Source organism: Thecamonas trahens (genome assembly GCF_000142905.1).
Source record: "Thecamonas trahens ATCC 50062 unplaced genomic scaffold supercont1.12, whole genome shotgun sequence".
Classification (NCBI taxonomy): domain Eukaryota; order Apusomonadida; family Apusomonadidae; genus Thecamonas; species Thecamonas trahens.
The window spans coordinates 352,803-365,467 of record NW_013657668.1 but is presented as its reverse complement, the minus strand read 5'-3'; the positions used below and the strand labels follow the sequence as shown (position 1 = coordinate 365,467).

General features: G+C 64.1%; 7 protein-coding genes across 7 annotated transcripts in view; 5 read left to right on the top strand and 2 right to left on the bottom strand.

The window, feature by feature from the left end:
- The first annotated feature begins 88 nt into the window (after positions 1–88).
- Positions 89–1,294, top strand: AMSG_03326 (uncharacterized protein). Its single transcript, XM_013904714.1, has 2 exons — positions 89–304; positions 571–1,294. The coding sequence occupies exons 1-2, from the start codon at positions 184–186 to the stop codon at positions 1,251–1,253; spliced, it is 804 nt and encodes a 267-aa protein (XP_013760168.1). The 5' UTR covers positions 89–183; the 3' UTR covers positions 1,254–1,294.
- Positions 1,295–1,374: 80 nt separating this feature from the next.
- Positions 1,375–4,480, top strand: AMSG_03325 (chain release factor methylase subunit; the record flags this gene model as incomplete). Its single annotated transcript, XM_013904713.1, has 2 exons — positions 1,375–3,366; positions 3,683–4,480. 2 exons carry the CDS (start codon positions 1,375–1,377, stop codon positions 4,478–4,480), a joined length of 2,790 nt encoding a protein of 929 aa, XP_013760167.1.
- Positions 4,481–4,496: 16 nt separating this feature from the next.
- AMSG_03324 (proly 4-hydroxylase) lies at positions 4,497–5,689 on the bottom strand (the record flags this gene model as incomplete). Its single annotated transcript, XM_013904712.1, has 1 exon — positions 4,497–5,689. Exon 1 carries the CDS (start codon positions 5,397–5,399, stop codon positions 4,497–4,499), a length of 903 nt encoding a protein of 300 aa, XP_013760166.1. The 5' UTR covers positions 5,400–5,689.
- Positions 5,690–6,168: 479 nt separating this feature from the next.
- AMSG_03323 (glycosyltransferase family 76 protein) lies at positions 6,169–7,508 on the top strand. The gene has a single exon (XM_013904711.1). It carries the CDS (start codon positions 6,179–6,181, stop codon positions 7,460–7,462), a length of 1,284 nt encoding a protein of 427 aa, XP_013760165.1. The 5' UTR covers positions 6,169–6,178; the 3' UTR covers positions 7,463–7,508.
- Positions 7,509–7,643: 135 nt separating this feature from the next.
- AMSG_03322 (acylase ACY 1) lies at positions 7,644–9,733 on the top strand (the record flags this gene model as incomplete). The annotated part of the gene is made up of 2 exons (XM_013904710.1): positions 7,644–8,266; positions 8,482–9,733. The coding sequence occupies 2 exons, from the start codon at positions 7,644–7,646 to the stop codon at positions 9,731–9,733; spliced, it is 1,875 nt and encodes a 624-aa protein (XP_013760164.1).
- Positions 9,734–9,798: 65 nt separating this feature from the next.
- AMSG_03321 (acylase ACY 1) lies at positions 9,799–10,203 on the top strand (the record flags this gene model as incomplete). Its single annotated transcript, XM_013904709.1, has 1 exon — positions 9,799–10,203. The coding sequence occupies one exon, from the start codon at positions 9,799–9,801 to the stop codon at positions 10,201–10,203; it is 405 nt and encodes a 134-aa protein (XP_013760163.1).
- Positions 9,839–12,665, bottom strand: part of AMSG_03320 (chloride channel 7) — a 3,071-nt gene continuing 244 nt past the window's right edge. The window contains exon 2 of the mRNA XM_013904708.1: positions 9,839–12,627. Within this exon, the coding sequence (XP_013760162.1) occupies positions 10,222–12,627 (2,406 nt within the window). The 3' untranslated portion in view covers positions 9,839–10,221. The remainder of the gene's footprint in view (positions 12,628–12,665) is intronic.

The following is a 12,665-nucleotide window of genomic DNA, read 5'->3' as shown; positions in this document are numbered from 1 at the left end:
CTCCCGCGTCCGACCACCCGCGCTACGAAATGGGACGAATGCGAGAGTGGTGCGGGAGTGGATACCAGCACAGCACTCTGTGCCTTCCTTGTTGAGCATCACACCTTTCTATACTGTCTCTCCACTACCACTACCTTCTTCTTCACCTTCCTCCATCTATCATTGCGGTCTAGCTGAGTCTGCATGGCGGCTGTGCGCAAGGTGGCAACACTGGACGAGCTGTATGCTTCCGAAGAGTCGACTGGTAGCGATGCTCCGCTTGAGGGTCTCACCATCACCGATACAAACTACGAATGGGTAGCTGGTACGTACACTCTGTATATGTGGTGCTCTTGGCCCCATCCCTATCCCTATGCCTCCCCCCCCCCTTTTGCTCTCTCTCTCCCGACGGGAGGTCGACCCCTTGGCTGACGTCGTCAGCGATGCGGTGGCGGGCGGGGTACATCAAGCGACTCATCATTGAAGGCGTACGTGTCTATGTATGTGTTTCGGGTGATCGTCTTTGCGCTTGGTGGTGTGCGGTCGGTCGGTCGGTCGGGTTGTCGGGCGGTCTGTGGAGCGGGCGGACAGATGCGTTGCTGGACGATCTGTCGCAAGTGGCGGCAGCCGAGGGCCCGCCTTGGGAGTCGATCAAGACCAAGAACGGGTGCTCGGTGACACAGGACAAATCGGGCGAGCTGGCTATCACCCGTGGCAAGTTCATCTTCCGCCGGTCGGCAAGGATTATGTTCCAGGTCTTCCGCTCCAACCTGCATCTCAAGGCCTGCGACTCGCGGTTCAAGTCGGCCGAGCTTCTGGAGACCTTCTCGCCAACCTGCTCCATCTCGCAGATGCTGTACAAGTTTCCCATGCCGCTCAAGGACCGCGCCATGGTTACCTTTGACACCGAGCGCATGGCTTGCGCTGACAACGACTGGGAGTACATCGTGTGCTCGTCATCCGCCGCCCACCCAGCGCCACTTCCGCGCAAACATGTCCGCCTCTTCCTCCAGCGATCCGGATACGTCATTGTGCCGCTCAACGCAGACGGCTCGCGTGTCACGTCGGCTGCCGAGGAGGCCGCCTCCTCCGCCTGTCTCGTCACATGGATTGCCCAGGTCGATCCGCGCGGCAAGGTGCCCAAGAAGGTCTCCAACATGCAGTCCTCCGCTGCCTTTATCTTGCTCGACGTCCGCGACTGGATGAACCGTGACCCAAAGGTTGTTGCCCACTACCAAGGCCTCGCCGCAGAAGCCTCTTACCCAGATGGATAGCCACCCGATTGCACGCTCTATTGAACATGGATACTTGGCCCGTTGGCTACGGCACAAGCACTGCTCCAAGTGCACACGCTTGTTCTCACTTGTCACTCGTGCCTTGTGGGTCGCAGTCGGGATGGCGGCGGCGGACGCGCGGGTGGAAGACGGCGCGGCTGGTTTTGGCGGCTTGTGTATGGTTGTCCGCAATGCGCACTATCGGGCCGTCCGGGCAAAGGACCTGCTCAAGGCTGTGGTGCCCGAGCTGATGGCAACCAACGCAGCGGTGGCGGTTGCGGTGAGCGAGGGGCGGCTACGGATGGTGAACGAGTCTGGTGGAGAGGCAGAGGTGGTGGACATCCGGTCTGCTGCTGCAGCTGTGCCGTTGGGGGCAGAGCTGGTGCTGGAGCTCTCGCCGGTCGACGTCGCTCTGGTCTCGACCGAGGTGGCCACCACAGCCGATGGCTCCATCGTTCGCCGACGAGAGGTTGTTGTGCCCGAGCCGATGACGGCGCTTGAGGCTGCGCAGAAGTTCTTTGCTGACATGGGTGCACAGTCGCGGCGGTCGACGAAGCGCATGATGTTCCACGGCCTGTTCACTGCCGACGGTGGCAACTCGGTCCGCAAAGACCATCAGCTGCCCGCTGGTGTGCGCCTCGCCCTCGAGCTTCCGCTCGAGTCGTGGACAAGCGCGCGTTGTCGTGCTGCTAGCGAGCGCAACATCCACGTGGTGTGGGAGGATCGCGACTTGGCCGTTGTGTCCAAGCCCAGCGGGCTGCGGAGTGCCGGCCAGGTCGACTCGGGAGCCCTGCAGGCGTTTGTGCGGGACATGTTCCCGCTCGATCGGCTGCCGCCCGAACTCATTCCTGATGACCGGATGCCGCGAGCTCGGCTGGGATACTTGCTCGGCAAGACGGTTTCAGGCCTGGTCGTGGTCTTCAAGTCGCGGGCGGCAGCCGATGCCTGGGCTGACGCCGGTCCACCTGGTCGCCTGCTATCTGCGGGGCGGCTTGACGAGCTCGAGTTTGACGCTCTTGTAGGCGCACTCAACGGCGTACCTGTCAGCGACGACGGCCTGGTCCGCTGCATTGACGGAATGGCGCTAGAGCTGGTGGAGAGCACGCCGTCGAACGCTGTCGGAACGCTGCTCTGGCTCCGCGGCCTGATGGGCGGCGTAAGCCATCCGGACGAGCTCTTTGGGGCGCTCGCGGGCTCGGGTGAGCTGGCTTTGATTGATCGCCAGGGGCGGACATCCAATCGCCGGCATATGCCGGCAATGCTTCACGTCCGACGCATAGCCTTTGCGCACCCGCGTACCGGAGAGCGTGTGGTGGTCGAAGCCCAGGCGCCAGTCCGATTTCTCACGCTTCTGGAGCGCGAGGGACGGTTTGCCGCCGAGCGCGGTGCGGTCCGCAAAGCCACCATCCAAGATGCGATTGCAAGCGAGGCCTCTGCGTGGACCGAGGCTGACGCGGCGGCACTGGCTAGCATGCCCCTGGCGTACATTGTGGGGTCGGCGACGTTCTGCGATCTCTCGTTTGCGGTCACGCCCGCGGTCCTCATTCCGCGACGATCATCCGAGGTGCTGGTGGCTGAGGCCAGAGCCGAGTTGGCGCGAAGCGCACGCACCCGGGATTGTCTCCGCGTGGTGGACGTGGGCACGGGCTCGGGCTGTCTGCTGGTCTCGATCCTGGCGGCCGGTATCGAGGGCTCATCACTCGCCGGTGTCGGCGTCGACATTTGCCCGGACGCACTCGCTGTGGCACAGGCCAACGCCAGTCGACTCTTGTCACCTAACACGAATGTGTGCTTTGTCGAGGGCGATCTAGCTGATCTCGGCGCTGTTGACGATCGTGTCAAGAACGCCGACGTGCTGGTGTGCAACCCGCCGTATGTGGCGGAGCCTCTCGCTGATCGCCACCTCGACGACGAGACCGTCGAGCATGAGCCGCTGCTGGCGCTACTTGGCGGCGAGGACGGTCAAGCTGGATATGTTGGGCTTGCTGCCTCGCTATTGCGGAGCCCCGAACTGGTTGCGCCGGATGGCGCGGTTGTTCTCGAGGTCGGCGTCCGCACTCGCCGCAAGGCCGTCGTCGACTTGTTTGCCGCTGCCGGTTGGAGTCTCGATCGGGTGTGTAGAGATCGGTACCGATTCGAGCGCGCACTTGTGTTGCGTCGCGCTGTAGCCAGTACCAGCCTATCCGAGCTTGCTTCTCTTGAACCGTAGGACCACCAAGTGCCAAACTCTTGTCGCTCACGTCGGCGCGCCGGCGATCATGCTCCCGCTGGGCGCAACAGCCAGTGGCGGGACTGGACACGGCGGGAGCGGCAGTGCAAGCACAGGCGCAAGGCCAGGGCGAGAGGGCGAGAGTGCAGAGCTGGTGAGGCGGTGGCGGACTGGGGTACGGGTTGGTGTGTGTGTGCTTGGCGTGGTCGTGGTGACCCAGGCGGTGGCCGGCTCTGGCAGTGAGTCAACGCCAAGCGGCTCGTCGGCTGGCTGGCTCGAGGTGCTTGCTGCGAGTGTGGCCATGGCTGCGTCGACCGGCCTCGGCGCTGTGCCGCTGGTGGCAATGGGCGATGGCGGGGCGGCGGTGGCTTGCGCCACGGCGGTGGCGGTGGGCGTCATGCTCGCAATCTCATTTGATCTGGTGACCGAGGCCATGGCCGAGCATCCACTGCGGGGAGCGCTCGGCCTCCTCTGCGGCGTCCTGTTCATCATGTGGTCGTCCGAGACGGTGACCAGGCTTCGCGGGCTATCACTGGCGGGACTGTCTGGGACAGCAGCGCGGCGAGCGCTGCTGCTTGTGGCGATCATGACGCTGCACTCGATCGGCGAGGGAGTGGGCGTCGGCGTGGCGTATGCAACGCCTGGCTCGCACGATGGCAGCGCCAGCATCTCGGGCCTGTACATGGCGCTCGCGATTGCGTGTCACAACATCCCAGAAGGCTTAGTGGTGGCGCTGCGGATTCGGGCCAAGGGCGGGTCGTTCCTGGCGGCGATGGGGTATGCGGCGCTGACGTCGGCGCCGCAGCCGCTTGTCGCGGTCCTGGCTTTTGTCTTTGCGGACACGTTTTCGCGGCTTGTTCCGCTGGGGCTCGGCTTTGCTGGCGGCTGCATGATTTGGGTGACGTTTGCCGAGCTTGTACCCGAGGTGCTCGACGACTTGCCGCCTGCGCTCGCCGGGATGGTGGTGTGCGTGAGCGTCTCGGGCATTTCGCTGATCAAGGCACTACTTCCGATGTGAGCGTCGAGCGAGGCCTTTACTGCTGCGGGAACGGCTTGTTCCAGATCCAGCGGTTGGCGGCCCACTTTTCGCCCTTGAGCACGTCGCAGCCCGAATGGAGCGAGTACCTGTCGAGGGCGCCGTTCATGTGGCCGAGTGCCTTGAGCGAGTAGAACATGACGGCGCGGCCCTTCTTGGGCGCCACGCTTACGCCGTGCTCGCAGTCCGAGTAGTCAGTAATGACGCCGTTGAGGCCGTAGTAGTCGTCGCCGCGGGGAAAAGCGGTGTGACCACCTTCCTCGACATCGTTCATGTAAAAGAGGACAGTGATCATGCGGTTGCGGCCGTTCTGGAACTGGGACTCGCCGGGGTACATGGACGGATCAAAGTAGTCGTAGTGGGCCTCGTAGTGCTGTGCCGGACCGTAGTTGATGACCTGCATGCCAAAAGCAAGGTTCTGGCGAGTCTTGGTGAGGGCGGCGATGTTGTCATAGAGCTGCTCGGTCAGCGGGTGGCGCTGCTTGTACCATGCCTGGCTCGAGGTGCGGCCGTTCGAGTACTCGTCGTAGTGAGTCCCATCGTCGGTCGGAGTGTACATAGCCGAGCGCTGCATCTCGTGGCGGACCGCGCCCTTGATGACCTCCATCTGCTCTTCGGAGATGATGTTGTCAAGGATAAAGACGCGCGGCTCGAGCGAGACGGTCTCAATGACGACGGGTGCGCCGCCGGCACCCACGATGCCAGCCACAGTCGTCCGGTGGCCCTTGTACAGCCCTGGCCAGAAGAAGAACTCGTCGGCCGGGACCATGAACACGTTTGTGGGCGGTCCTTGGCCAGCTGCTGGATCGATCGCAGCCGCGAGCCGTCCTCCAGGTACAGGTTGAGGACAAGTTCGCGGTCGGCTGGCACATGAGCTGGGCGATGCTTGTCCAGACCCCATTCAAAGAACTTGTCAACCACCATCGAATCGAGCTCGCTCCGCGACGAGATGGTTAGCTGTGCCGGCCACGGATCTGACGCCGAGTTGTTTCCCCCGTTGGCATGAAGAAGCACGATCCGCGGACTGCCGTCGGACTCAGCTAGCGGGTTATTTCTCTTATCTGACTCGCCTCGGTCCATCGGACCCTTCCCATTCCCGGCCACCCACGGCATGGCGCCCGGAGCGACGATCATGGCAGCCACCACCGCCAGAGCCAAACCGACCACGGCCCACAGCACCAGCTTGCCTCCTGCCGCACCAGCCGCACCAGCCGCACCAACTGACCCAGCCGAGCCAGCCGAGCCAGCCGAGCCAGCTGAGCTCCTCATCTTCGACTTGCGCTTGCTTGTCTTCTTGCCCATCTTTGGGTTCTGCTTGCTGCTTGCGAGAGGTGAGGTGCCCTGCCCCTGGCACGTGGTGGCTGCCGACCAGAGGCCTGTCGGCTCGTTGCTCGGCCGGCCTCGTCGTGGGTCAACCCGGGCCGGGACCAGCCCGCCCCGAGCCCGGGAATCGATGAGACCTCCACCGAAGCCCAACGGGACCGACCAGCCACACTTTTCTATCATCTGCCATATGCTCTAAGGAGAGTGATACCGCCACGATGAGCACGAACCGTGTGTGTGGTGACGATACGGTCATCGGGAAGTGGTCATCGGCGCCTGCCGCCTCTGCTCGCGCTCGATCGCGCCGTGGCCCGTCACCCACCTCGCCACCCAACTCCCACCACAGCAGACGCGGTGATGGGATGGGTGGCGCAGACAGTGGCATGGGGTGTGTGCTCGCGGGTGGTGGTGGCAGTGGTCATGGCTGCAGCCGCTGCTTGTCTTCCGCCCTTTGACGCCTCGGGCAGTCGGGCTGCTCTCGGCCACGCCGCCAACTGGGACGGCATCTACTACACCGCCATCGCCGACCGCGGATATGTGTATGAGCACGAGATGGCGTTCTTTCCGGGATGGCCGTTGCTTCTTCGTGCAGTGGTCGCTGCGTCTGCTGGCTGGCTCTCGCCGCCTCTCGCTGGCGCCCTCATCGCCAGCGTCGCCGGCATCGCGGCAGCTCTCGCCGTCGCCTGGTCCGCTGGCCTTGTGTATGAAGCCAGCAAAGGCTCAAAGTGGCTTCACGGCTCGGGCGTGACGCGTGAAACGTTTATGGCTACGGCGGGCAGGCTCCATGCTCTCTCGCCCGCATCGGTCTTTGGATCTGTGGCCTACACCGAGGCGCCGTTTGCGGCGGTTGCCTTTGCCGCCGTTGCCGCCTATCTGTGGCTGGCTACGCCTGCGCGGCGTAATGACTCGACGGCCTCACGGGTGCTGGCTAGTGTGAGCCTGGTTGTTGCGGGCGTTGGAGCTGGATCGCTCCGCTCAAACGGTATGTTGCTATCGGGCCTCGCCGTCGCGCTTTGTGTCCGCGCCGCGACTGCGCCAGCGGGATCGACACTGGGTCGGCTCGCAGTCTGTGCTGCCTGGCTTGGGGCATCTGCGATTATGGTTGTTCCTTACCTTGCCTTTCAGGTTTGGGGGGCTTCGGAGGTCTGCGGCAGTGGCGTGGTGGCTCACGATGTGCGCCCACACTGCGGCGCCTCGATCGTAGCGCCGCTCAAGCTCTACTCGTACATCCAGGCCACGTACTGGGGCAACGGCTTTCTGGCCTACTACGAGTGGAAGCAAGTGCCCAACTTTGCACTTGCTGCGCCGATCCTCGTTGGCTCGATGGCCGCCATCGCTTGCTACGGCACTTGGCTTGTGCGCGGATGGCGGGTCCGTCTAGCCGCGCTGGTTGCTGGCCGCGATCCAGTGGGCGTCCTTGTACTCCATTGGGCGTTTCTCGTTGCCGTTGCTACGCTTTTTATGCACATCCAGGTTGCGACCCGGATGCTGTGCTCGTCGACGCCATGCGTCTTCTGGGCCTCGGCCTGGCTCCTGCACAACCCGCGCCACAATCGATGGGCTGTCGGGCTTGTGGCCTATGGCGTTGTGTGGAACACGCTCGGCGCGATCATGTTCCCCACCTTTTATCCGTGGACGTAGGTAGTGACTTGTCCCGCCAATGCAATGAACAAGCTGTTGGGCTCTGTCTTGGTCCGTCCCTCCTCCCTCCCCCCCCCGCGACGGCCTGCGTGCTGCGTCGTCGACGACAGGCAGCACACGGCTCTCCGTCTGGCAAATGAATCGTGCCACTTTTGAGCGAGCAGCTCGTGGGCTAGCGACGATGAGCGTCGAGTGGGCCGAGCCGTGGCGGGCGATCGAGTCTGCCAACGGGCTCTATCTCGCGTGTGGGCCTGTGATGCGAGGCGGCGAGGGCTGGGCTAACTTGACCCAGTCGACCGACGACGACTGGTTCGACGGCGGCGAGGTTGTCGACGGCGAGGTCGACGAGGCCGAAGCACTCCCAGCCGGGCATGCCGCGATGGTTCTCAGCTTTCACATGGTGTACCACCCTGGCTACGCCGTTCCGGTCCTTTTCTTCGAGGCTGCCAACGAGGCTGGCGGCCCGATGGGCCTGGCCGAGCTCTGGCCGCGACTACCGCTATCTCGCGGAGTCGGAGCCGGAGCAGACGCCGAGCAGATCCAGCTGACGTACCTGGCGCTGGCCGAGGCACCGCATCTCCCCGGACGAGCCATGTTGATGCTCCACCCGTGTGAGACGGCGGCGGTGCTCGAGGCTGTTGTGACCGACGGGAGTGAGGCAGCGGACGAGGCAGCGGGCGAGGCAGCTGTGGAGGGAGCAGCAGCGGCGTCAATCCTCGCTTCCCACGCAACATCGCCATTGGCCCAGTTTGGCCAGCGCGACATGCTGCTCTGGCTCTCGCTGTACGGGCCGGCGGTCGGAGTGTCCGTTCCATTGCCGCCGGCATCGTCGTCAGGAGGGAGAGAGTGGCCCACGGCACGGCGCACGTGTGAGTGACGACACCGGCGACAGGCGACAGGCGACAGGCGACAGGCGACAGGCGACTGGTGAGAAGGGGACGGGAGACGGGCGGGGTCGACACCTGTCGACAGACGCGACAGAACGACGAGATGGCTACGGCAACGACGGCGGAAGGAAGCACGACAGGGACGCGAGTGGGCCCTGGGTTGGGCTCGGTGACGTTTACCTCGCGGCGGACGCAGGTGGCAGCTCCGCGGGGCATGGTGGCGTCGTCGCAGGCGGCGGCAACTGCGGCTGGCCTGGCGGTGTTGCAGGCCGGGGGCAATGCTGCCGATGCGGCAGTGGCTACGGCGGCGGCGCTGGCGGTCACTGAACCGTGCTCGACAGGGCTTGGCGGCGATGCCTTTGTGTTGTACTACGATGCAGAGTCCGGCACGGTCCAGGCCCTCAACGGGTCAGGCAGATCGCCGGCGGCGTTGGACGCCGAGGCTGTGGCGGCGGCCGTCACCGCGGCTGATCCGGCTGCTGTCCGCCTACCATGGGACTCGGTGCATGCTGTGACGGTTCCAGGCGCGGCGGCGGCGTGGATGGACACGCTGGAGCACTGGGGCTCGGGCGCAGTGACCGCCGCAGAGGTGCTGGCGCCAGCCATCGCGCTTGCCGAGGACGGCTACGCCGTCGGCGACGTGACCGCCTGCGGCTGGACCGCCGGAAGCCACAAGCTGACCCGAAGCGGCAATGCAGCCGGAAGCGAGCTGCTCACCGCTGGCGGCTGTGCGCCGTCGGCCGGCGAGATCATGACCAATCCAGGCATGGCGCGGGTACTCCGCACGCTTGCGTCCGACGGAAAGGCCGGGTTCTACTCGGGCTGGCCAGCGGCCGCCATTTTGGACGTGCTCTCTGCACACGGCTCGTACATGGAGGCGAGCGACCTCGAGGCGCATACCTCGGAGATTGGCGAGCCGATCTCTTACGCAGTCGACGGAGTGCGGTTGTACGAGTGCGCACCGAACGGGCAAGGCCTGGTGGCGCTGGTCGCACTCAACATCCTTGCATCGCGGACCGAGGAGCTCAAGGCGCTTGGACACAACTCGGCCGGCTACCTGCACATGCTCATTGAGGCACTTCGGATGGCGTTTGCAGCGGCCGGACCGTACGTGGCCGAGCCGAAGGCCCATGGCGAGTTCGCGCACCTTCTCTCGCCCGAGTGGGGAGTGGCGGCAGCGGGCAAGATCGATGCCGGCAAGGCGAGTGCGAATGGCGCACCAAGTGCATCGTCAGACACGGTGTACTTTTGTGTGGTTGACGCGGAGGGCAACGCGGCGTCGGTGGTCAACTCCAACTACGAGGGCTTTGGCTCCGGTCTCGTTCCGCCCGGCACCGGCTTCACGCTGCAGAACCGCGGATGCAACTTTGCGCTGCGGGGGTGAGCGAGGCAACGCGAGCCAACGAGCTTGGGCCTGGAAAGCGCTCGTACCACACCATCATTCCGGGCATGACGGTCCACGAGAGCGACGGGAGCCTTCACTCGGCGATGGGCGTCATGGGCGGGTTTATGCAGCCACAGGGTCACGTCCAAGTCCTGTTCAACATGGCGTTGTTCGGCATGGACCCGCAGGCCGCACTCGACGCGCCTCGGTTCTGCATTGATGCCGTCGAGCTTGTGGTGCCACGGGCGGCGGGCCAGGCCCAGCAGAGCAAGGTGTTTGTGGAAGACGGGGTGGCCGAGGGGGTGGTAGGTGCGCTGGCCGACGAGTTTGGTCACAAGGTGGTGCCCACAGCCGGACTGGCGCGGTCTGTCTTTGGCCGCGGGCAGATCATTGTCCGCGAAAAGAGCGGGAGGATGATGTACGGCGGGTCAGACCCGCGCGCCGACGGATGCGCGTTTGGCTTGTACTGAGCCAGGCGAGGTGTGCTACTATTGAATTCCGGAACGTTGGAGGGTAGGCGAGGCCTGCGGATCGACGTTCGAGCCCGGGATAGAGGCGAGGAGCTCTGCTACTGACTGGACGGGTGTTGCCGAAGAGCGCGGGAGGGAGGTAATACTCGACGTGTCCTTGCTGTCAGTGGACCCGTAGAGGTGGGCGATGGAGGCCTCGTGCGAGCGCGGCGTGTCGCGGCCGAACTGGTAGTGCGGGTTGTGCCAGGGAACGTCGCGCGGCGAGCCGTCGCGGTGGAACTTGTCCTCGAGGTGGACGAGGTCGTGGCGGGTGACAATGCCCATGATGCGACGCATGCGGTCGACGACAACCATGTGGCGGAGGCCGAGGCCGCGGAAGAGGCGGAAGACGGCGGTGGCCGCCGCGACAGGCTGGGTGGTGATAGGCGCCGGGTTCATGTACGGTGAGAGGTTCATGAACTTGTCCATGTCCTCGTCAAATATGTCTGCGCGGATGTCGACAATGTCCGGGTAGCGCGGATAGTCGTCGACAAAGTCGAGCCAGTCGACGTGGGAGCGCACAGCGTTGGCGTAGTCGACAAAGGCGCGGCGCTTGAGCAGGGTGATGATTTCGTGGCGGAGGATGATGCCGACAAACTGGTCGGAAGGGAGTCCGTTCTCGTCGATGCCGCAGAGCGGAAAGGCGCCATGGGTGTTGGACTCGAGGAGGACGACGACGTCGCGGACGCGGACAAAGTAGGGCAGGACGTTGACGGGAGTGGACATGATGTCTGCAGCGGTGAGGTTCTCCATCAAGCGCTCGGGTTCCCAGCCGAGGAACGGGATGTGCTTGATGTCGATGTGGATGTCGTAGAGGCCCTCGTTGAACAAGTCGCCGACAATCTTAGAGACCATGATGGTGAGCATGACCGGGAGGCCGTAGGAGATGTCGTTGGTCGACTCGAGAATGATAACTGTTAGTGAGATGGTCATGCGGACGACGCCGCCCAAAAAGGCGGCAGCGCCGACGAGGGCATAGGTCCCCGGGTCATGGACGATCGACGGGAAGAGGTGCTCCAGCGCATGGCCGGCGAGGCGGCCAAAGGCGCAGCCGGTGAGAATGCAGGGAACAAAGAGGCCGGACGGGACCGAGGCGCCGTAGGTGACGACGGCAAGGCCAAAGTAGGCAAACATGAAAAAGGCGAGGGTCGGGTAGGAGAAAGCGTCGCGGTTGTGGAAGAGCTGGCGGATGGCCTCTTCCTGGGTGGTGAAGAAAATGGTGGCCATGTCGTTGTACTCGCCCTCGGGACAGGTGAAGCGGCGAAGGGTGATGCCCTCGTAAACGGTGGTGGGCTCGGGCCGGCACTCAAAGATAAAGAAGGCAAAGAGGAACGAGACGGTGGCCGAGAGGGCGGCGATGAAGAGGGCCTCTGCGAAGCGGGCCCACGGCTTGGAGACCGGGATAAAGCGCATGCGGAAGAGTGTGAGCTTGGTGTTGATGGCGTTAAAGGCCGCGCCAGAGAGGCCGCCGACCACGCCGATGATGACAAAGAACGGGATCTCGACCACGGTGTACGACTGGGCCACAAACTCGCCAAAGTCGACCAGGCCGGGCTGGTTGAGGTAGCCCCACTTGACGCCCGGCGAGGTGCCGGAGAGCAAAAGATTGAGCGTGAACGACGAGATCATGGTGCAGAAAAAGGTCCGCCACGTCAGGGCCTGATTCCAGTGCGAGGCGCCTTCTTCGAGCGAGAACAGGACGCCGCCGATGGGCGAGCCGAAGGCGGCCGAGACGCCTGCGGCTGCCCCTGATGCCACAAAGTCACGCTTCATGTGGTCGTTGCGGAAGGTCTTGAATAGGCCAGAGTCGAGCGGGAGCGACGTGGCCTTGCCCTGCGAAATGCCGGCGGCAAGGACGGCGCCCGAGTGGATCATCGGCCCCTCGCGGCCGACTGCGAGGCCACCGGCGACCGAAAACATCACGCCGCCGGCCTTGCACAGCAGGGTGGAGAGACGGACAACGTGCGGGATCTTGTACCCGTTGAGGTAGCACTTAATCTCAGGAATGCCCGACCCGGCGGCTACTGGCTCGATAAAGGCGACGGCAAAGGCAGCAACCGAGACCAGGAGCACGTTGACGGCGATGTACGAGAGGAACGGCGACCAGAAGCAGTTGTCGCAGTCGACAATGAGCCGCGAGATGAGAGTAAACTTGGCGCCGGCCACTCCACGGATGAACATGTCGATGGTGTAGGCCACCAGCGCCGTGGCCATGCCTACCAGGAGCGCCACCACCCACTTGAGCCCACGCTCGCGCGAGTACGCCCAGTTCGACTTGGACGCCACATGAGCCCGCCACACCATGTTCTCGTTAACTTCATAGTCCAGACTCTGTACATCATCCTGTTCCGAGTGATGTACATGCGATCGCTGCAGTAGGTGTTCCTGTGGCGGGAGGACGGGGAAGGGGGGGGTTGGGGGGG

Bases quoted from the DNA above. Each gene is read 5' to 3' on its own strand.
- AMSG_03323 (XM_013904711.1), top strand. From the start codon at position 6,179: ATGGGATGGGTGGCGCAGACAGTGGCATGGGGTGTGTGCTCGCGGGTG.
- AMSG_03326 (XM_013904714.1), top strand. From the start codon at position 184: ATGGCGGCTGTGCGCAAGGTGGCAACACTGGACGAGCTGTATGCTTCC. The intron at 305-570 runs GTACGTACACTC...GCGGGCGGACAG, and splicing joins AAACTACGAATGGGTAGCTG to ATGCGTTGCTGGACGATCTG.